General features: G+C 47.0%; 3 protein-coding genes across 10 annotated transcripts; 2 read left to right on the forward strand and 1 right to left on the reverse strand.

The window, feature by feature from the left end:
- The first annotated feature begins 109 nt into the window (after positions 1 to 109).
- On the forward strand, positions 110 to 10,746 carry VPS11 (VPS11 core subunit of CORVET and HOPS complexes). Of its 3 annotated transcripts, XM_037147307.2 has the most exons (16): positions 110 to 322; positions 1,117 to 1,265; positions 1,363 to 1,498; positions 2,727 to 2,890; positions 3,465 to 3,712; positions 4,445 to 4,646; positions 5,019 to 5,170; positions 5,946 to 6,132; positions 6,665 to 6,811; positions 6,934 to 7,122; positions 7,230 to 7,391; positions 7,629 to 7,768; positions 7,858 to 8,060; positions 8,196 to 8,367; positions 9,292 to 9,514; positions 9,643 to 10,746. In XM_037147307.2, exons 1-16 carry the CDS (start codon positions 136 to 138, stop codon positions 9,805 to 9,807), a joined length of 2,826 nt encoding a protein of 941 aa, XP_037003202.1. In that variant the 5' UTR covers positions 110 to 135; the 3' UTR covers positions 9,808 to 10,746. The 3 variants fall into 3 exon arrangements, with proteins under 3 accessions (XP_037003202.1, XP_053528926.1, XP_037003203.1); XM_053672951.1 differs by having other exon boundaries at positions 7,858 to 8,367; XM_037147308.2 differs by lacking the exons at positions 3,465 to 3,712; positions 4,445 to 4,646.
- Positions 10,747 to 11,945: 1,199 nt separating this feature from the next.
- Positions 11,946 to 19,095, forward strand: HMBS (hydroxymethylbilane synthase). 6 transcript variants are annotated; one of them, XM_037147313.2, is made up of 14 exons: positions 11,946 to 12,136; positions 14,271 to 14,324; positions 14,680 to 14,752; positions 15,108 to 15,157; positions 15,252 to 15,307; positions 15,674 to 15,751; positions 15,982 to 16,059; positions 16,183 to 16,258; positions 16,994 to 17,107; positions 17,704 to 17,742; positions 17,964 to 18,083; positions 18,319 to 18,372; positions 18,514 to 18,600; positions 18,694 to 19,095. In XM_037147313.2, the coding sequence occupies exons 1-14, from the start codon at positions 12,104 to 12,106 to the stop codon at positions 18,865 to 18,867; spliced, it is 1,086 nt and encodes a 361-aa protein (XP_037003208.2). In that variant the 5' UTR covers positions 11,946 to 12,103; the 3' UTR covers positions 18,868 to 19,095. The 6 variants fall into 6 exon arrangements, with proteins under 6 accessions (XP_037003208.2, XP_053528836.1, XP_053528829.1 ...); XM_053672861.1 differs by having other exon boundaries at positions 11,946 to 12,110; XM_053672854.1 differs by lacking the exon at positions 11,946 to 12,136 and adding an exon at positions 13,991 to 14,091.
- A 100-nt stretch (positions 19,096 to 19,195) lies between these two features.
- Positions 19,196 to 20,535, reverse strand: LOC119050787 (histone H2AX). Its single transcript, XM_037147316.2, has one exon. It carries the CDS (start codon positions 20,468 to 20,470, stop codon positions 20,039 to 20,041), a length of 432 nt encoding a protein of 143 aa, XP_037003211.1. The 5' UTR covers positions 20,471 to 20,535; the 3' UTR covers positions 19,196 to 20,038.
- Positions 20,536 to 21,041: the final 506 nt, after the last annotated feature.

A 21,041-nucleotide genomic window follows, 5' to 3' on the forward strand; every position in this document is an offset into this window, starting at 1 on the left:
TCTCCCAGCAGCAGGAAGCTCTCACCCCGACTAGAAAGCGCAGGTGCAACCAGGCTCCAGGAAGTTGCTGAGTCACGTGATCGTCACGAGTTTCTCACGTGACCTTTAACTGGGGGGCTTGGGGCCTTGGCAAAGATGGCGGCCTACCTTCAATGGCGCCGCTTTGTTTTCTTCGACAAGGATCTGGTTAAGGAACCTCTGGGCAATGATGGTCCCGCGCCCGGGGCCGCGCCTAACTCTGGATCCGCTGCTTCCAAGTTCCTTTGCCTCCCTCCTGGCATCACTGTCTGCGACTCAGGCCGAGGGAGCATAGTCTTCGGAGATATCCTTACTCTGAAACTGTCTCTTCCCTCCCCGCATCCCTGAAGAGATCCTGTTGGGTTGGAATCTTTCCGTCAGAGGGGTTAGTGTTACGTGCCACCTTCTTTCAGGTGGACGCTCACTGGGTCAGAGGAGAGAGAGAAGTCCATTCTCTAACCTGTTGCTAACCAAGTAATCTTGTATAATTCATTTAACTTCTCCTCGCTTCAGTTTTCTTGCGTAATAAAATGCCAATTCGTAGTAGGTTTGTTTTTTTTTAATTTATTTTTCGAGAGAGGGGAAGGGAAGGAGAAAGAGTGGGAGAGAAACATCAATGTGTGGTTGCCTCTCCTGAGTCCCCTGCTGGGAACTGGCCTGCAACCCAGGCATGTGCCCTGACTGGGAATCGAACCTCTATACTCTGGTCCGCAGGCCCGTGCTCAATCCACTGAGCTACGCCAGCCAGGGCCCATAGTAGGTTTTTTTAAGATCAAAAGAAAGGATGCAAGCTGGCTTTAAAAGATGCATATGTTAAGGTGTCATTATCTCCCCTGCCCAATACTGTGGGTGACGAGGTAAATGAAACCAGGAGTTTGCTGCTCTGTTTTTCATGTTGCTGGCTTTTAACTCTGGCTTTTTTTTTGTTTGGTTGTTTTTTTGTTCTTTTTTTACTCTTTTTAAGATATGGAGTCCCAGGAAATAATGTGTGGGAAAATCTGTGCAAAATTTAAAGAGCTGTGTGTATGTTGTTATCTGGGTTGTGGTCTAAATATAAGTATCTCTCCTTGGAAAGGAGGCTCCTTGACTACTCTACACATATGGAAGGCCAGATTTGGTTCTTGCCCCGCTCCCTACAGCTTACAGGTTTCCAAGCCTACAAACTACGGGTGACACACCTGTACCAGCTGAAGCAGCATAATATTCTAGCATCTGTAGGTGAGGATGAGCAGGGCATCAATCCCCTGGTGAGTCCTTGAATGGTAACAGGAAAGACCCAGAAGCCTGGAACAGGCTGTTTATTGGAGGGTGACTAGCATTCACCCATCTGAGGTCTGCCCACAGGTGAAGATCTGGAACCTGGAGAAGAGAGATGGTGGCAATCCACTCTGTACTCGAATCTTCCCTGCCATTCCTGGAACGGAGCCGACTGTTGTGTCTTGTTTGACTGTCCATGAAAATCTCAACTTTATGGCCATCGGTAAGCAGAAAGAAGGCAAAGTACCCTGGCCGGTGTTGCTATTGGACTGAGTGCCTTGCAAACTGAAAGGTCGCTGGTTTAATTCCTAGTCAGGGCTCATGCCTGGGTTGCAGGCCAGGTTCCCTAGTTGGGGCATGTGAGAGACATCTGATTAATGTTTCCCTCGCACATTGATGTTTCTTTCCCTTTCTTTCTCCCTCCCTTTCCCTCTCTCTAAAAATTAATAAGTAATTAATAAATATAATCTTTTTTTTTAAAGAAAGGGAAAGCTAAAGCTCTAGGACTTTTCCCCCCATGGTCATTTATTCTTAGAGAGAAGGGGGGAAACATCAATGTGGGAGAGAAACATTGATTAGTAGCCTCTCGAACACCCCAGCTGGGGACCTGACTGGCAATCAAACTGGCAACCCCTTGTTTCACAGGCTGGTGAAATCCAGGCTTTCTCAGTCTACTGAGCCACACCAGCCAGGATAGCTCCAGGATTCTTTATAGATTTTCTTTCTTTTTTTTTAAATTACTTATTTACTTGTTTGTTTGTTTGTTCATAGAGAGGGAAAGAGAAAGAGAGGAAGAGACACATCAATGTGTGGTTACCTCTCTTGTACTTCTACTGGGGACCTGGCCTGCAACTCAGGCTTGTGCCATAGACTGGTGATTGAACCAGCGACCCTTTGGTTCACAGGCCAGCACTCAATCCACTGAGCCATACCAGCCAGGGCTATAGATTTTCTTCGCAGTTGCTTCTTCAGCTTGTCTTCATTGGTTTCATGAGACCATTTAAAAAAAAAAAATTATACTCTTTTTTAGAGATTTTATTTATTTTTAGAGAGAGGGGAAGGGAAGGAGAAAGAGAGGGGAAGAATCATCAATGTGTGATTGCCTCTCACATGTCCCCTACCAGGGACCTGGCCTACAACCTGGGCATGTGCCCCGACTGGGAATTGAACCAGCGACCCTTTGATTTGCAGGCCTACACTCAATCCACTGAGCCACACCAGCCTGGACTCATGAGACCATTTTTTCAGGTTATTAAATTTGGAGTTAGAAAGGATTTAGTTTTGTTCTTTGGAAATGAGTCAGGGAGTACCTATTTTCATATTAACCATTGGAGAAGTTGCGTATGAGGAGAAATCTTATCACTTCTAATGAATACTTCAAATGGCCATTTGCCATTTTGTGCTTCCTGATTTTCAGCTTCAATTAAGTGCTGTTTCCTGTTCTTGTACAGGTTTCACAGATGGCAGTGTTACATTGAACAAAGGAGACATCACTCGGGACCGGCATAGCAAAACCCAGATTTTGCACAAGGGCAACTATCCTGTTACTGGACTCGCCTTCCGCCAAGCGGGAAAGACCACTCATTTGTTTGTTGTGACAACAGAGAATGTTCAGGTATGACCAGGACCTCCACTTGTAGAGGTGAGCAAGAAAGGCTTTCTTCTCCTTAGGGAGCTAGCTTAAGGAACTGGTAAGAGAGGTAGAATTCTAACATTATTCATCGTGTAGCCTTGAATCATTTGCTCAGCTTAATATTTTATTTCTTCACTTAGGAGATTGGGAAGAGTTTGAGTTTGGAAAAGAACTGGACTTGTAGTAAAAGACCTGAATTTTTTCCTTAACTTGATTGGTGACATTGGATAAGTTGCTTTACTTCTCTGGTTCTTATTGTTCCTTTTAACAGCCTACTCTCATGCATAGTCTTTTTATAAAGTAGTATAAGATCACTGTGTTTTTCTTATTTGCAGAATTTCTGTAGTAGTTAGTGTTAGAATGTACAGAGAGAAATGTGGTCCCTGCTTGTGTATTTAGTAGATGGGTGATGGTTAATGGAGAAGGCAAGCAGCCAGGGAAAGTCTTAAGGTGGTAAGAATTAGAACGAGTTAAGATGGAGATGGGAATACTTTTGGGAAGTCTTAGATACCACCTCCTCAGAGGGAGCCTGATAACCCTTTCTTACTTCTTCTAGTCCTATCTAGTTTCTGGAAAGGACTGCCCTCGTGTGGAGTTGGATACTCATGGTTGTGGTCTACGCTGCTCAGCCCTAAGTGACCCTTCTCAGGACCTACAGTTCATAGTAGCCGGGGATGAGTGTGTCTACTTGTACCAGCCTGATGAACGTGGGCCCTGCTTCGCCTTTGAGGGCCATAAACTCATTGCTCACTGGTTTAGAGGCTACCTTATCATTGTCTCCCGTGACCGGAAGGTTTCTCCCAAGTAAGAATTCCAGGGAAATGGAAAGGGAGAGGGCTGGACTTGTTCCCCAGAATTAAGCTGATTTTAAAATCCTAATGCCTGGATCCCATCAATCTTCTACTTTGGTTTTATGTAGATTTGGCTTACACATAGACTCAATTATAATGTTTTTACTGAAAAATGTGTTTTGCTACAGACATTTGTTGAGCAGTACTAGAACACTCCAGGCAATTTCAAACCTGGTATTGTTGTTTTGTTTTGTTTTTTTACTTTTTAGTCAAAGTAGATTGGGGCAGAGGAACAAGGGATTAAATAGTGGAGAAATTGGGAAATGCATGGCCCAGTATTTTTCTTCTGAGCCACCTGAAAGAGGTGGTGAGATTTTCTGCATGATGGAAGTGACCCTGTCAGGTGTTAGCTTGTTTTCATTTAGTACTAAGCACAATGTCCTGCAGTTCACCAGGCACTGATTATTTGTTAAATGAATGGATATTTGAATTCATTCATTATTTTTTTTAATCTGTTGCCTGTGTTAGTTATAGAATCTTATAGGGGTAAGGTCAGGTTTATATGTTCTCTTCCTACAGTTGCCAGCACAATGCTGCATATTATGGGCTGAGTGACTAGAGGAACCAACAGGTGATTTGTTCTGGGTATAATGGGTAGCACCAAAGTTGTCATCAGAAAAGAAATAAAGAGGAAGCTGAGACAGAGGGTTGTACAAATATCTGGTGCTTTTTCTTTTCCATACAGGTCAGAGTTTACCAGCGGGGACACACAGAGCTCTGACAAGCAGATTCTCAATATCTATGACTTGTGTAACAAGTTCATAGCCTATAGTGCTGTCTTTGAGGATATAGTGGACGTGCTTGCTGAGTGGGGCTCCCTGTACGTGCTGACGCGGGATGGGCGGGTCCACGCACTGCAAGAGAAGGACACACAGACCAAACTGGAGGCAAGGCCACCAGGTTCCCAGAGCTGGCCATAGGCACCCATACAGAGCTATAGGAACAGGCTCCCCAAGTTACCTTGGCCACAGTATATTCTTCCCATTGGGTCACAGCTCTACTCAGATCCCTTAGAGTTACAAGGTAAATGGTCTGGGATGAAGCCTTAGAGGGAAGTAATGGCTAGGAGCCAGAGCCCACTTTCAGGGTCCACTCTGTCTGCAGAGTACCCTAGGAGATAAGGTGATGTTGAGAGGTCTCCCCTGTTTAGGATATAGTAAGATTGAAACTTTAGGACTGTCTGGCATGTTGTGGGTTCATTCTGGGAAGGTGTCTCCTCAGGACTGCATATACCAATTTTCTAATCTCTTTCTTTCCAGATGCTGTTTAAGAAAAACTTATTTGAAATGGCAATTAACCTGGCCAAGAGCCAGCACCTGGATAGTGATGGATTAGCCCATATCTTCATGCAGTATGGGGACCATCTCTATAGCAAGGGCAACCATGATGGGGCTGTCCAGCAGTATATCAGGTTAGTCTGGAGGTGCTTGAGGATGTAGCTCTTAATGCAGAGACACACAGCCAGAGAGGCTAAAACCTGCGCTTGGGAAAGAGAGTCATCTGTCTTTTTTTTCTGTAGAAACTATGATGGCTTGAGTGAGAAGACAATATACCTTATTGGAAAGGGAATGTTCAGGGTCAAATATTAATGACCAGTGTGCAGTTGAGCTGATGAATACCTGTTTTTTTAAACTATAGTTTGACCCTTGTTACTCATTTTGACCTAATACTTCCACATTTTCTTTCATTAGTATTAATTTCAGGAATTTTAGGCACTTTTCTAGCTTTTTTCCCCCAACTCGCCTAACTCGCTACAATTCCTGTTTTAAGCCAGCTTTAAGAACCAGTTTTCTGGTCCTGGCCAGGTAGGCTAGTTGGTTAGAGTATCATCCAGATATGCCAAGGTTGTGGGTTTTGATCCCTGGTCAGGGCACATACAAGAATCAACCAGTGAATGCATGAATGAGTGGAACAACAAATCGATGTGTCTGTCCATCTAAAAATTAATAAATAAAAATTAAAAAAAAGAAAGAGAACCAGTTCTCTAGAGGCTTGCTACTCATGTGGTCTACAGTCTAGTAGCATCAATATTACCTGAGACTTTGTTACAAGTGCAAGTTCTCAGGCCTCACTCCATACCTGCTGAAACAGAATTGGCATTTTAAGAACTGCAAGTGATTCCTATGCACATGACAGTTTGAAAAGCACACTATTTCAGATGTTTCTTTATGTACATGTCTCTCTAGAACCATCGGAAAGTTGGAGCCATCATATGTGATCCGCAAGTTTCTGGATGCCCAGCGTATCCACAACCTGACCGCCTACCTGCAGACTCTGCATCGGCAGTCCCTGGCCAATGCCGACCACACCACACTCCTGCTCAACTGCTACACCAAGCTCAAGGATAGCTTGAAGCTGGAGGAGTTCATCAAGGTGCGTGCAGGGTGGTGGTGGTGGTGGTGGTGGTGGTGGTGGTGGTGGTGGTGGTGGTAGTGGTGGTAGTGGTAGTAGTGGTAGTGGTGGTAGTGGTGTATTCCTTGAGGCAGCTTCACCAGGGCTTGTCTTTCAGCAGGATGCAGGGAAATAAAAAGCTGACCTTATTTGGGAATCTGGACCCTCTGGTCTATAAACTAGAAAGAAAAATAGCCTTTCCCACTAGTTCTCTCCCATCTCCCCTCTTGTTTTATGATGCCACAACTTCCTGTGGTATCCAAGCCCAGAGAAGTAGCATTTGGGTAGCCCTTTGTCCTCAGAGGAGTCCCTCTAAATAGTAGAAGGAAGGAATAGTAGGAACAGAGGAAGATTTTGGCTCTTAGAAACTTTTGAGAGTCAAGATAACATAATATTTTAAAAGCGTGAACTTTATTATTATCTTAACAATGTGGTTTTAGAATCGACTGCATGTTTTTTCTCCCTTCCCTAACCACAACCTCTCTGAACGATTTTGTCTAATGTTCCCTGGCAGACAAAGAGTGAGAGTGAGGTCCACTTTGATGTGGAGACAGCCATCAGGGTCCTCCGGCAGGCTGGCTACTATTCTCAAGCCCTCTATTTGGCCGAGGACCATGCACATCATGAGTGGTACTTGAAGATCCAGCTAGAGGACATCAAGGTAGAGGAGACTCTTGACTCAGAGTTCTGTTCTTTTTGCAGGACATCCTGGAACAATGACAGTGATTCTTGATGGGTGAGACAGCAGCATGCACTTTTACTCTTCTCTTTACCTCTCTACAGAACTATCAAGAAGCCCTTAGGTACATCGGCAAGCTGCCTTTTGAGCAGGCAGAAAGCAATATGAAACGCTATGGCAAGATCCTCATGCACCATATTCCAGAGCAGATGACCCAGTTGCTGAAGGGACTTTGTACCAACTATCAGCCCAGCCCTGAAGGCCAACATGACAAGGAGGCTCCAGTTTGCAGGGTGAGGCCTCTGGGAAAATGCCCACTTGACACCAGGGATCACCATAGGGACCTCATGGATACCAAGCTCTCTCCCTTGGCCTTTTCTCTCCTCTCTTGCCATCTTAGGCCAACTCAGAGGAGTTTATCCCCATCTTTGCCAACAATCCACGAGAGCTGAAAGCTTTCCTAGAGCACATGAGTGCAGTGCAGCCCAACTCGCCACAGGGCATTTATGACACGCTTCTTGAATTACGACTACAGAACTGGGCCCATGAGAAGGATCCACAGGTGAGGACTGGCAAAAGCTGCAGGAGGTGCTGGAGAAAAGGCAGTTCTTCCATCTTTTAGGGTGTTTTTTTGCTGCCTTCTGTAGACCAATAACACCTCACCTTAGTTGGTGGCTAAATGTCTTCAATGAAGAGGAAATTGGACTGAGGGGAAGATATAGTTGACTTGCCTTGTCCAAAGAGGTCTTGTGATTGTTTTCTTCTTCCATCCAGCAGTTCTACTCTCCTCCTTCCCTAGGTCAAAGAGAAGCTTCATGCAGAGGCTGTCTCCCTTCTGAAGAGTGGCCGCTTCTGTGATGTCTTTGACAAGGCCCTGGTCCTATGCCAGATGCATGACTTCCAGGATGGGGTCCTTTACCTCTATGAGCAGGGGAAGCTGTAAGGGTTTGGGGAATTTCAGGGAAGGGGGAAGGATCCAAGTAATTTTCCAACAGCAGCCACTGAGGTGTGCTTTGCCTTGGCCTTAGGTATCAGCAGATTATGCACTACCACATGCAACATGAGCAGTACCGGCAGGTGATCGCTGTGTGTGAGTGCCATGGGGAGCAGGAACCCTCCCTGTGGGAACAGGCACTCAGCTACTTTGCCCGCAAGGAGGAGGACTGCAAGGAGTATGTGGCAGCTGTGCTCAAGCATATTGAGAACAAAAACCTCATGCCACCCCTTTTAGGTACTTGGAAGGACAGGGTGGGTGGGCAGGTGTTAGCTGCTAAAAATCAGGGGCTCTGGGGTAGGAGCTCTTCCACTTTGTCTAGAGGGCACTGCTTGGTTCATTGTTTTGTTTCCTCTTGGACCCCAATCTCAGTGGTGCAGACCCTGGCCCACAACTCCACAGCCACCCTGTCTGTCATCCGGGACTACCTGGTCCAAAAACTGCAGAAACAGAGCCAGCAGATTGCACAGGATGAGCTCCGGGTACGGCGGTACCGAGAGGAAACCACCCGCATCCGCCAGGAGATTCTGGAGCTCAAGACGAGGTACTTGGCATCTTGTTAAGTGGAGGCATCCAGGGGATAACCTTGTTCTATTACACTGTGTCATTAAATAATTTCAAAAACAAAAGATGGAGTGTGTTTGAGCATTTTCTGCTTGAAGATCTGTTTTAATGGAGAAACACCAAAGAAAGGTTTATTATATAGATCATTATTTATTAGGCTTTGTAGGGTATTATGTAGGACAAGTACTTTTCTTTATGTATATGCCTGCATTTTATATTTTCCAAACACACATCTAAGTTGTATGGCTACAGGACATTCAGAGGTAAAAATTTTGCTATAGAAAATACAAAATGTGGAAAATTTACACATATGTATAGTAAACATTAATGCCTACCCTTAAGTCTTATCTGCCCTTAACATTGTAATGTATTTATTAGAGAACAATAATTTCACAAACATTTACTGAACCCTTGTTATATCCCAGGCACTGTTCTTAACAACACAGAGTCCTGCCTTTATGGAGCTTACATTATAGAGGTAGAGACAGAGAGTAAATGTGTTAAGTAAGTAAAATATAGTATGTTAGATGGTGATAAGTTGTAAGGAGAAAATTAATTGCGGAAGGGGTGTAGGGTGAGGAGTGTGTATGTGAGAGAGAATTTATAAGGTATTCGGGAAAGGCCTCTCTGGAAGAGTCATATCTGAGTGAAAACCTGAAAGACAATTTTATGGCACTTGTGAAAACTGAAATAGAACCATACTCCCCTGGGTTAATAGGACTTTCTGGGAGCATACTGAGACTCATTGTAAGCCCAGCGCTGTTGTCTTCTGACCTTTTTTAGATTGTAAGAAGAGCAGGGCCTTGGATCTCTTCTTAATGACTCCAGCTGCCTTCTTTCTTCACTTGGCTATTGGCCTTGCCCTCACTGTTTGCCACTTCTTTCTGGTCTCCCTTGCCTGTAGGCCAAAGATTTTCCAGAAGACCAAGTGCAGCATCTGTAACAGTGCCTTGGAGTTGCCCTCAGTCCACTTTCTCTGTGGACATTCCTTCCACCAACACTGCTTTGAGAGTTACTCAGAAAGTGATGCTGACTGCCCCACCTGCCTTCCTGAAAACCGGAAGGTCATGGATATGATCCGGATCCAGGAACAGAAACGAGACCTCCATGATCAGTTCCAGCACCAGGTAGGGAAGAGTGGGGTAGATGAGTACCCACTCACAGAGAGTCAGGGGAGCACTGTGGGGCTTTTCTCTTCCCCTCATTTGAGGAAACTAGCACTTCAGTCCTAATTCCTACTTCTCTCTCCCTGCAGCTCAAGTGCTCCAATGACAGCTTCTCTGTGATTGCTGACTACTTTGGTCGGGGTGTTTTCAACAAATTGACTCTGCTGACCGACCCTCCCATAGCCAGGCTGACTGGAAGTCTGGAGTCCGGGCTGCAGCGGGACCTGCTTGTGCATTCCAGGAGGGGCACTTAAGCAGCTCATGGAAGGGGTGTGATGGTGAAGCCACAGCATTAGGAACTTGGGAATCAAGCAGACATGTGCAGGACTCCGCTCTGACTTGATGCCAGTTTTCAGAACTAAAGGAGATATTTTCCCTGCCTTCTCTTTGGCCAGTCCACCACTTCTCCTGTTGACTTTTTGAACAGTGTAGATTTTTCAAGACTAGTCAGGGAGGGCACCTCAGTAACCTCTGAGTATGGTTAATAGCTGCTTTATCCTCTAACCAGGAGTACCACCCTGTGGTTGGGTCCTTGCTCCCAGAGTCTATAAATAAAATGATGATTTTAGGGTTAAATTTACTCTGGGGACCTGCTGATGATTCTAAACTGTAGAGTGTACTCTGCATGCATCCCTAAGAGCTCTACTTCCCTTACAGAGCTCCTTAAAGGTCGTGTTGGTATGTGTATATGTGTATATATATATTCACTCCAGAGAGAGAGAGGCAGGAAGGGGGAAAGAGAGAAACACTGGTGTGAGAGAAACATCATAGTTGGTTGCTTCCCTCACCCCTGATCAGGAACTGAACCCACAACCTAGGTATATGCCCTGAAACCTTGGTTTACAGTATGATGCTCCAACCAACTGAGGCACACTGGCCAGGCAAGATTGATTTGACCTCATTCCAGTAATGGGTGGGACCTATAGCATCTAATAGAGTTCAGTGTAGTGAAGAACCTCTTTAAAAGACCTAATGTCTGAGCTCCAAGAGCATTTTGGCCTGAGGCCCCCAAATAGCTCCTGCTCTTTAGTCAGGTCTATACTATGGCTCTTGGACAAAGCATTTAGGCAGGAGACAGATTCTGATGGGGAGCCTTGAGCCTAAGTCTACTGTCTGCATAATGAGTGGGCTGGTATCTTCCTATATTCAATATCAGATAAAAGGACCTCTATTAAAACATTTTTTTCCCTCTTTCAAGTTGTCTGCTGAAGTTTACGTTGCCGGTGTTTGCATGTAATTTGGGTTTACACTGCCTGTCAGAAATCACTCCTATGGGGTTGTTTAATTGAAGGAAACAACTTAGACATCGTGGTTTAAGGTAGTTAGAAGTGGCTAAGTGACTAAAAATTTGAATCAGCTGACCTGAGTTTGAATCCTAGTTTGACTTAGAAAATACTGTTAATTTCTCTGAACCTTAGTTTCCTTCACTGTACATTAGGAATTATAACACCTTTGTTTTATGGCTACTATGAAGGCCTATGACACGAAGGGGTGTTCGTCCAGTTCTTTGTATTGTGATTGGGTGCTCAATACAGGTGCCTACTGTATTTTTCAGACCATAAGACACACCTAGGTTTTAGAGGAGGAAAATAGGAAAAAATATTTGAAGCAAAAAATGTAAAATATTTAATAACATAATATTTCACCAGTGTAAATGTAAACAACTCAACAGCAGCATTAACAACTATTATTCCTCCCAAATTGGGGGGGGGGGTTGAGTGTGTGTCTTATAGTCCAAAATATATGGTAGTAACAGTGGGTAAAGCACTTTTTCTAACAAGTCCTTTTTCCATATGTTTGGCACTCCCACTTCACAGTTACTTGTATTCAGGCATCATCTATAATCTCTGAACCTCATTTAAAAATAGAAAATTTGCTTCAGGGTCATAGCAGAGCTGTTTGAACAGAGCAAAGGAAGTGCCACTTAAGCTACACTAATTACTTGTGCCACAGCTAAGGAGATAAAGTAAAATTCTGGCTGACTAGCTTTCCAGAGCACTCATTTGTAATTGTTGAATCCAGCCTAGGGGGCTGTAAATTGCTCAAGGATCCTCTACTTCCACTACAGCATTTTGGGGTTAATATGGTCTCCTTTTCTTCTTGGGGCTAACTTTGGCTTAATTGACCATTCATTTGGATGGTAGGAGGAGACTGCGAGGGGAGCAGCTGGGTTAATCTGGGCAGGTATTTTAGCCACTGGTAGCCACCGGCCTTGATTACAGCTGGCTCAGAACAAGGCATAGGCCTGAGTCCCAATCAGGAAGACAGAGAAATTCTGGTCTGGCGTCATTCGGCACAGTAGGGGCGGGAACTGAAAGGTTAGGTTTCCATTGCAACCGTCTTTAATTCCCGCGGGGGGGGGGGGGGGGGGGGGGGGGGAGGTACCACCCCTCTGAGGTCAGACACCGGAAGTGACATGCGGCTGGACCCAGAGCCGGCAGGGTGCCGGAGGAGCTCGGGCCCCTCTAGGTCCTTGTGTCCGCCAAGTGGTACTTCTGCCTTCCCAGAGTCAGGAGCCTTGCGGCAGGACCCTACTTCCCGAACATAGCCATGTCCGGTAACGGCAACGCGGCTGCCAGGGTGGTGAGTCCGGAACTGGTGACTCAGAACTCGGTTTTTCCGGGCTAGTGGTGCATTGATTGGCCCTGGGTTGCCACAATCTGTTGTCTATTGGTCAGAATTCTTATCTGTCTTATCCCGGTCCGAATACCTTTTAAAGGGCCAGTAGTTGAGTTCCCCTTTAGAAGTATTTGTGGAAGAAATCCATGAGCTGTACCAGTGGGGTTAAAGGGGAAGGGCAGTCTCGGAACCCCCATTCCTGCGGGGATCTGGGTGGGATTTCTCCAGGGCTGGCATCCAAGGCTCAAGGTTTAGTGACCCAGCCCAGGAAAGTTCATCTGCAGAAGACAAGGTGCTATTTCCCGAGATCCTTTCACACAAGACAGGGCCGAGATGGGATTTCACCATCTTGGGTTGATGTTCGCATCCAGAGAGGAGAGCATGCCTCCAAGTCTCTGAACTGCACACGAACATCTTGGAAGTGCATTGTCTGCCCCTTTTCCGTTTTAGCAGTCACCCAGGCCCAACCAGCCTACTCTCAAAATCTCCAGGTGAAACACCACTGGGTTACCATCATAGGCGTGGGGAGAACCCTCGGGTCTTCCTACTCTTGGCCTGCTCCGCTGGAGCTCTGGCTTGGTGCAGATGCAAACTACAGAGCGGGTGGAGGCCTCTGCCAGCCTAAGATAAAGAGATTGGGCAGCTGCTTATCTCCCCCTGTCCAGCCTGCTGGTGAGGAGAGCGATTTTTTGACATTGCAGACATCTCTGAGCACTGGACTAGAAGTAAGAATGATCTGGATTCCAACTCCAGTCCTCTGCCCATTACTAGTGGTGTGAGCTTGGACAAGTCACTTCACCCCTCAGAGCCAGCCTGTGTTTCTGTAACATGGTCCCAAAGATGCCTGTCCTGTCTACCTGATAGGTGGTTATGAAGATTAAAAGTGATAGCTCTAGCATATACAGGCTAAATAAATCATTTTTTAATGGAACAATTAGACTTGAATATGCTGTGCAGAAGCAACTAAATGAAGGGATTTGAACCCAGCAGTTTCTAGAGGCCATCTGTGGTCTTCCTGTAGCCCAAAATTTTAGTGGCCATATTTAGCTTTTCAAGCCTTGCCTAATTTATAAACTCAGCCCCCCACCCCAGTTTATTTTTTAGTGATAGCAATGGAATAGACTAGAGTACAAGAGAAACCAGCTGTCACTTTGTCCTCAGATGCCTGCCTGCAAAAGAGCTCCATGGGATGAAGATGCCAGAACAGGGGAAGTTGAAAGTTTGTATAGTGGCTACTATCAGATCTAGAATGAAATAGGCCCTCAGACTGAAGAACCCAGTTCTACCTGCCTAGCACTAAACACCTTTGTCCTGGAAGGAGGCAGAGTTTTTTGAGTTCTTGGTTTGATTTTTGATGTCCCAGTATTTCCTTGTTAGTTAAACCAGAGGCAGTACTCTAGATGAATGCCTCATAGTCTTATAGAACATCAAAAGCAGAAGATATTTGGGTCCAAACTTCTTTATTTTATAGATGAACTAGTAAGTACTCGTGGGATGATGTGCTCAAGGTCATCCAACCAAGAGGCTGAGCAGGACTATATATCAGATCTGTTGACCCCAATCCTTTATGTATCAATTCTACAAGATTAGGGGATTTATAGTGTGGTAGCTCTTGGGCCTAGGTGGCACTGAAGCTTCTTTAAGTGCCCGCTCTTTTGTGGATGCTGAACTTGTCCTCAGTGTCACAGTGTAAGTTCCTCTGTGTGGCCCCAGCCGCCCCTGCCTTCTGCAGGCCCTGCCCTGCCTATGGCCAGGCTGATAGTCCTTATCTCTTTACCCACCTGGCTATGTACAACACTCCCTCTGCCTTTGCTAGGATGGGCTTAAGAGCTCAGTGTCCTGGTTATTGCAGCAATAGAAGATCCTACTATCGTTTTCCTCTGGTCTCTGCTTCTCTGGGTCTGTGAGGAGGGCAGAAGGTACTGAGGAAAGTAAAGGGACCAGTTTTAAGATATTTCCCTACTCCAAGACTCAGGTTGCCATAGGCCAGGGGCTGAGGTTCGTTTCTTCCAAGCCAGTGATTCTGGTTCTTGGACAAGGTCTTAAGAAACACAATAGAGGGGATTGTAACCCAAGGAATTTTTTTTTTTTTTGGCAGGAGGAAAATAGCCCAAACATGAGAGTGATTCGTGTGGGTACCCGCAAGAGCCAGGTGAGTGCAGGTACTAGGTGGAGAAAGTTTGTTGGAAAAGTCTGTGCTCACAGTATTATAAGTTGGGAGGCCCCCTGAGGGTTAGTTCCCAGCAGCTTGGGGATGAAGGAAATGGGGTGACTGTGTGTTGAATTTTATGCAGAATGGCAGGTTGCATTTGTTGAGAGATAGTCCCTAGGCTGGGAAAGTTGTTGGGGTACAGAGGACTCCCAGACCAGACCCCTCTCCTTCTTAGGTGGGCATTCAAATCCCTTTCTGAATTCCAATCCCTTCAGGATTGCCCTGACCCTATGAGTGTCTGAGCTCAGAGCAGTGGCCAGGGAAGGACAGGACTAATCCAAATTTTTGCCCCCAGCTGGCTCGCATACAGACGGACACTGTGGTGGCAACGCTGAAAGCCTTAAACCCAGGCCTGCAGTTTGAAATCAGTGAGTTTTCCATACAGGAATCAAAGCTAATAGGAAACTCTTAACCCCTCTGGAGGGGAGAGCACAATGTTTCTGGCTTTGCTTAGGGCCAAAGACTGGTCCTGTTGCCTCCAAGAATTCTTGGCTATTCCCAGTTTGGAGGGCCCTTTCCTCTTCTACCTGGGCTAGTCTGGCATTGAACATATTCTGCTTTGGGTCTTTTTTTGAGGGTGTCTGCTATTTCTGCTAGATAGTACATTCCCAAAGGGTAGGGACTAGGGCTTATGTGCCTTTGTGTCCACCTTGAATCTTAGCACAGTGCTGGGTTCAGCAGAGGCTCAATAAATTCTGATCGAGTGATTGACTCTCTCCTCAGTTGCTATGTCTACCACAGGTGACAGGATTCTTGATACTGCACTCTCTAAGGTAACATTCCACCCTCCCTCCCCCCACAGTCCTTGTCCTCTTCCTCTTTCTTTCCTCCAAGAGATTTATTCTGATGCTCTTTCTTGCATGGCAGATTGGAGAGAAGAGCCTATTTACCAAGGAGCTGGAATATGCATTAGAGAAGAAAGAGTAAGTGCGACAGGAGAATGTGGGCCCTCCCAGCCTGTTACTAGGACCCAAGCGTGCATTAGACCTGTGTATCAGCTAGGCTGCTGAGTTTAAACCCTTGGATAGGCTCAAGGGGGAGTTAAATGTGTTTTTCAGGAGTCAGAAAAAGAGTGTCCTGGTCCTGAGCCATCTGGTTCCCTGGAGTGAAGATTGATTGGGGGAGGGTAAGAGAGTGGGGGGAAAAGGAACAGGTCTCAGGGTCCTGAGGTCTCAGGGAGGACTGCTTTAAGTTTTGCCACTAAAACAAAGGCGGGGGTAGGTAGATGAGAAGAGATGGAGGCTTGCTGCCTGGAGAACTTCTCTTTGCCCCACTATCCCATCTTTTAGAGTGGATCTCGTCGTTCACTCCCTTAAGGACCTGCCCACTGTGCTTCCTCCGGGCTTCACCATTGGAGCCATCTGCAAGTAAGTATTCTCTGAGTCTGGGCCTGGGCTGGGGGTAGGGGGATAGGCAGAATGTTAATCTTGGCTTTTCCCTTTGGGACTTGGCCCTCTGCCTCTAGGGTTGTCTCCCTTGCCATGAGGAGTATTAAGCATGGCAAAAAAACTCAGAAAATGTCAGTTAGTTGGCTATCAAGAGAAACTGGAAGAGACCTTAACTGAAATTTCTCATTCTACCTTTCTTCCACTCCTAGACGAGAGAACCCCCATGATGCTGTTGTTTTTCACCCAAAATTTGTTGGGAAGACCCTAGAAACCTTGCCAGAAAAGAGGTGAGTGATGTCTAGGTAGGGATCTTGGTGGGAAGTGCATGGAAGATGGAGGGTTGGAAGGAGGAGGAAAGTAAAAGTATCTGACTAGGATTAAATCTCATTTTAAATCCTTTTTCTGAGCAGTGTGGTAGGAACCAGTTCCCTGCGGAGGGCAGCTCAGCTGCAGAGAAAGTTTCCACATCTGGAGTTCAAGAGTATTGTATCCTTTAAGGGAAGGGAGGGGACAGCAGCTAGCAGCCTGCTGCTAGGTGGAAGACAAGGTCCAGAGGGTCCTGAGAATCCTGAAAATGAAAGGGGCTTCGAGAAGAAGTAGACCATAGGGTCAGTGGGCTGTCTGTCTTCCCATCCATCATCCTCTCAATCCTTTCATATTTTCTCAGCTTGGCACTGAGGATAATGCTGAGCAAGATCAGCATTGTCCCTACTCATAGAGTTTATATTTTGGTTTGGGAGACAAACAGGCATTGATAATACAGAGTGATACTCTGGGGGGTAGTGAAGAGGAAGATGGAGGTACTTCTGCTTTTGTTTTATGTTCTATATTGTTTGATTTTTTTACAACAAATATGTAGTATGTTTTCTAAAACTAAAATAGTATGTGCTGAGTGCTCCAATATGTAAAGTAGGGAACCTACTAACTGGAGCATGTACACACAGACTTCGGGGGCAAGGAAGGCTTCTTAGAGATCTTTGTAACCCTGGGCAAGTGTTTTAGCTGTCATTTTCCTCATCTGTAAAATGTAGATAAAATAAAATCTACCTCAGAGCTTCTGTGATAATTAAATAGTACTTTAAAATAGTATCTGGCATGTATTATGAGGTGTTACCTGTCTCCATTAAGCTGAAAAGCAAAAAGATGAGAAGTTAGTCAGCTAGAAAGAGAATGTTCCAGGCAGAGGGAACAATGCTTATGATCCTTAGCATCTCTCAACAGCGAGGAAACCTCAACACACGGCTTCAGAAACTGGATGAGCTGCAGGAGTTCAGTGCCATCATCTTGGCTACAGCTGGCCTGCAGCGCATGGGCTGGCAGAACCGTATAGGGCAGGTAGGGGCTGCCCCTTTTCTCTCCCCAGTTAATCTTTATCCCCTTCCTGCCTATATACTCTTAAAAAAAAAAAAAAAAGATTTATTTTTTGAGAGGGAGAAGGGAGAGAGGGAAACACTGATGTGTGAGAGAAACATCAACAGGTTGCCTCTTGCAAGTGCCCCAGCCAAGGACTAGGCCTGCAACCCAGGCATGTGCCCTGACCATGAATCAAGGACAATATCAAGTGGGGTGAAACTCAACCTAGCAACGCCAGTCAGGGCCTGCCTATATACTGTATTTTGCTGTATATAATGTGCATCCATGTTTTGTGCCCATTATAGATGGGATTATTTTACCCCGTGGCATGCAATTGTTATACCATGTATAATACACATCCTTCTTTTTCCCTCAAAATTTTGGGCAAAAAAAGTACACATTATACACGGCAAAATATGGTACTTTTTTTGAACACCCCACCCCCAACACTGCAAAGCTGGAAGAGTCCCAGGTGGGAAGATTGGTGATCAAAGGCCAGACTCCCTCTTTTGCCTTTCCAGGCTTTCTACATGATAGGGAGCCCCATCTCACTGCTTCTGCCTGTTGTGCCTCCACAGATTCTGCGTCCTGAGGAATGCATGTATGCTGTGGGTCAGGTATGCTTGACCAAGGAAGCCATGTATTGATAAGTCCAAGAAGCAGAACCTTCTGGGCATCTGCTTCCCCTAGCATAAATGTTCCTAGGGAGGGACAAGTCTTGGAAATCTACTGTACCAAAAGGCCTTGGGGAGCAGGTAGAAGTGGGCTGGTCCCCATCCTTAGCTTCGTTAGTTGGGGAAAAAATTGGGCCTGATGTCTTAGCCTGTTCTTCCATCAGGGGGCTCTGGGTGTGGAAGTCCGAGCCAAGGATCAGGACATCTTGGATCTGGTGGGTATGTTGCACGACCCTGAGACTCTGCTTTGCTGCATCGCTGAACGGGCCTTCCTGAAGCATCTGGTACGGCCTGTGTTCCACCTGTGGAGGGGTTGGGAGTTGAAAGAGTAGTGGGAAGATTTCTCAAGTTAATACTCTATATTTAGTGTTAACTCATTCTTGAATGTTGTATATGAAGAAGACCTAGGTCTGAGCCCCTAGCCCAGATATGTCCTCACAGACCTATGGATCTTCGAGGACTCTGGTCACAGGGTAGTTAAGGGTCTTTGGAGCTCACAGAGAGAACTTCTTACTGCAGGAAGGAGGCTGCAGCGTACCAGTAGCAGTGCATACAGCTATAAAGGATGGACAGGTAAGCAGGGAAGATTGGTGGAAGGGTAGGGAAAGGAGGACTGTGGTAACCACCCTGTGCATCCTGAGTTGCCAGCAAGAAAAGCCCAAATTTTTAAAGTTTCCTCCCAGAATATGCTGAGGTAACTTATTTTTTCCCCAGCTGTACCTGACTGGAGGAGTCTGGAGTCTGGATGGCTCAGATAGCGTGCAAGAGACCATGCAGGCCACCATCCATATCCCTGCCCAGGTGCCAAGACGAGGGTGAGGGGAAGGGTAAGAAATAAGTCTGCCTCACCTCCCCTTTTGTACTCACCAAATCTTATTTTCTTCCCTCACCCAGCATGAAGATGGCCCTGAAGATGACCCACAGCTGGTGAGCATCACTGCCCAGAACATTCCACGAGTAGCCCAGCTGGCTGCTGAGAACCTGGGCATCGGCCTAGCAAACTTGCTGCTAAACAAAGGAGCCAAGAACATTTTAGACATCGCACGGCAACTTAATGATGCCCACTAACTGGTCTCTGGGGCACAGGTGCCTGGGTTGCTACTGTCTTATTGCCTTCACCCCAACCCTCAGTGTCTGTGCAGTGATGACCCCAGGGGATTTAACTGCTGGGTCAGACTACCGGGGACTGCCTTGCCTGCTCAGTATGTTGGGGGCTTCAACTCTTTACAGAGTCCAAGTCTTTGAATGTAACCAACTCTACTAATAAAAATCCTATCGTTTGCTTTCCCCAGTTAACCAGTCTTATATCTGATAGTTCCCCCACTACACTTACCCTTAGAAGAACAATCTAAAAGTCATCAATCCTTTAACACTTTGGAACAAAACAAAAACAACACATTTTAAAAAATCCTTTAATAAACAAAATTAGTCCATCTGAAACTCCCCAATACTTATGGTACTACTCTTGAATGGGTTAGATGCTAAATGCCACTTCAGAAGCCCACGGAGACTGGGTCCAGATGGGGTCACCGGATTGTGCTGGTATACTTCTAGGTGCTGAGCGGTGCGCCTGGAGGGGGGAGGCCTCGCTGCCAGTCAGCTGCAGGTGTGCGCACAAGCCCTGCAGTTCACACAGTCGCCGCCCACCTCCCCAGTCCTCACCCCAGGCGGCGCCCACCTCTGGGGAAAGGCGGGCACATTCCAGTATCTGTCTTGGCCGCACCACTCAGGTATACAATTAAGACGGAGGCGGCAAAGGGGACGCCCGAACAAATTTAAGGATCAAAGTGTCCTCCACCAAAGCCTGGAAGTCATCAGCCATGTCGGAGGTCGCGACCTAAGCACCGAGCTGAAGAAGAATCTGAGGGAGTTCTGCTGGCGACTCACCTTCCGGGTCGCCGCTCACCTCAGCCTACCAGAGCAGCAGGCCTGGCCTTCCAAAAGGTGCCGCAGCCCATCAGCCACTCAAAAGGCAGGATGGCTGAGTCACAGCTTTGGAGAGGACTACTGCCGAGCAGCGTTCAACGGTTGCTCTGCGGCGGAAAAAGGGAGCGGGACCCGCGAACCTGCGCGGGGCCGGGGGGGGGGGGGGGGGGGGGGCGGCTGGTGGTGGCAGGGGACTGCAGCCGGCCGCCGTGGCTCAGCTCTTTCCGTGAGGGCTGTGGTGGCCCTTAAAAGGGCCTTTGTGGTAGCACAGACTGAGTCGGGCTCCGGGGGGGTGGGGCAGCGCAGGCGCCGCTCAGTACTCCTGAGAGGCCTGGGTGGCCTTCTTGCCTCCCGCCGGCGCTTTCGGTCCTACGGTAGCACTGGTTTTCTTGGGCAACAGCACAGCCTGGATGTTAGGTAGGACGCCTCCTTGGGCAATCGTTACGCCACCCAGTAGCTTGTTGAGCTCCTCGTCGTTGCGGATGGCCAACTGCAGGTGACGGGGGATGATGCGCGTCTTCTTGTTGTCGCGGGCCGCATTGCCCGCCAGCTCCAGGATCTCTGCGGTGAGGTACTCGAGCACCGCTGCCAGATACACAGGGGCGCCGGCGCCCACCCTCTCGGCGTAATGGCCCTTTCGCAGCAACCGATGAACACGGCCCACAGGGAATTGAAGGCCTGCGCGCGACGAGCGTGACTTGGCTTTAGCACGGGCCTTGCCTCCCGTCTTGCCGCGACCAGACATACTGCGCTAGTTGAAGGAGTGCGCCCAGCAGCTCGCTGCAGTCCAACTGCTGCCGCGAACACGTAAGGGCTGTCCTTATAAGCCCCCAGGGCACACCTCCCTACCCTCCGGATTGGTTCTTTTCTCTAAAGATGCTTCTGGTTGGTTGTGGTTAACCTTTCGGTGACGTATTGCTGCTGAGAGAGCGGGACAGCCGATTGGCGGAATTTGAAAACCTTTTGGGGGGGCGGGAAATGCCGAGGAGAGGCGGGTTACTAACAGCCCTCATCTAGCCAATCCGTGAGAAGCGCGCGAGATTTAAACACTACAGCCCAAACCAGAGGACAAAGACTGTGGAGTCTGAAGCTTTAGGAAATGTGTGGGGCCTGGGATTTGTAAAGGAAAAGGCTTAGTACTACAACCACCTCTGCCTTCCCTTCCAGGTCTTGTCACTCCCTCCTCCTTATCCTGCAAAGTGAAAAAGGAAAGAAATGAGAGCTCCTGAAAGTTTTGATCCCATATCAGAGAAAACGCCAATCTTAGGGCCTTTCATGCCACTTTATCAGGAATTCGGTATTTATTAAACATCTTG

This window comes from Artibeus jamaicensis, unplaced genomic scaffold, assembly GCF_021234435.1.
Source record: "Artibeus jamaicensis isolate MK-2021 breed Jamaican fruit bat unplaced genomic scaffold, CSHL_Jam_final contig_196, whole genome shotgun sequence".
NCBI lineage: Eukaryota > Metazoa > Chordata > Mammalia > Chiroptera > Phyllostomidae > Artibeus > Artibeus jamaicensis.

Bases quoted from the DNA above. Each gene is read 5' to 3' on its own strand.
- HMBS (XM_037147313.2), top strand. From the start codon at position 12,104: ATGTCCGGTAACGGCAACGCGGCTGCCAGGGTG. The intron at 17,743-17,963 runs GTATGCTTGACC...TTCTTCCATCAG, and splicing joins GCATGTATGCTGTGGGTCAG to GGGGCTCTGGGTGTGGAAGT. The intron at 18,084-18,318 runs GTACGGCCTGTG...TTCTTACTGCAG, and splicing joins GGGCCTTCCTGAAGCATCTG to GAAGGAGGCTGCAGCGTACC.
- LOC119050787 (XM_037147316.2), bottom strand. From the start codon at position 20,470: ATGTCTGGTCGCGGCAAGACGGGAGGCAAGGCCCGTGCTAAAGCCAAG.
- VPS11 (XM_053672951.1), top strand. From the start codon at position 136: ATGGCGGCCTACCTTCAATGGCGCCGCTTTGTTTTCTTCGACAAGGAT. The intron at 7,123-7,229 runs GTGAGGCCTCTG...TTGCCATCTTAG, and splicing joins AGGAGGCTCCAGTTTGCAGG to GCCAACTCAGAGGAGTTTAT. The intron at 8,368-9,291 runs GTACTTGGCATC...CCTTGCCTGTAG, and splicing joins ATTCTGGAGCTCAAGACGAG to GCCAAAGATTTTCCAGAAGA.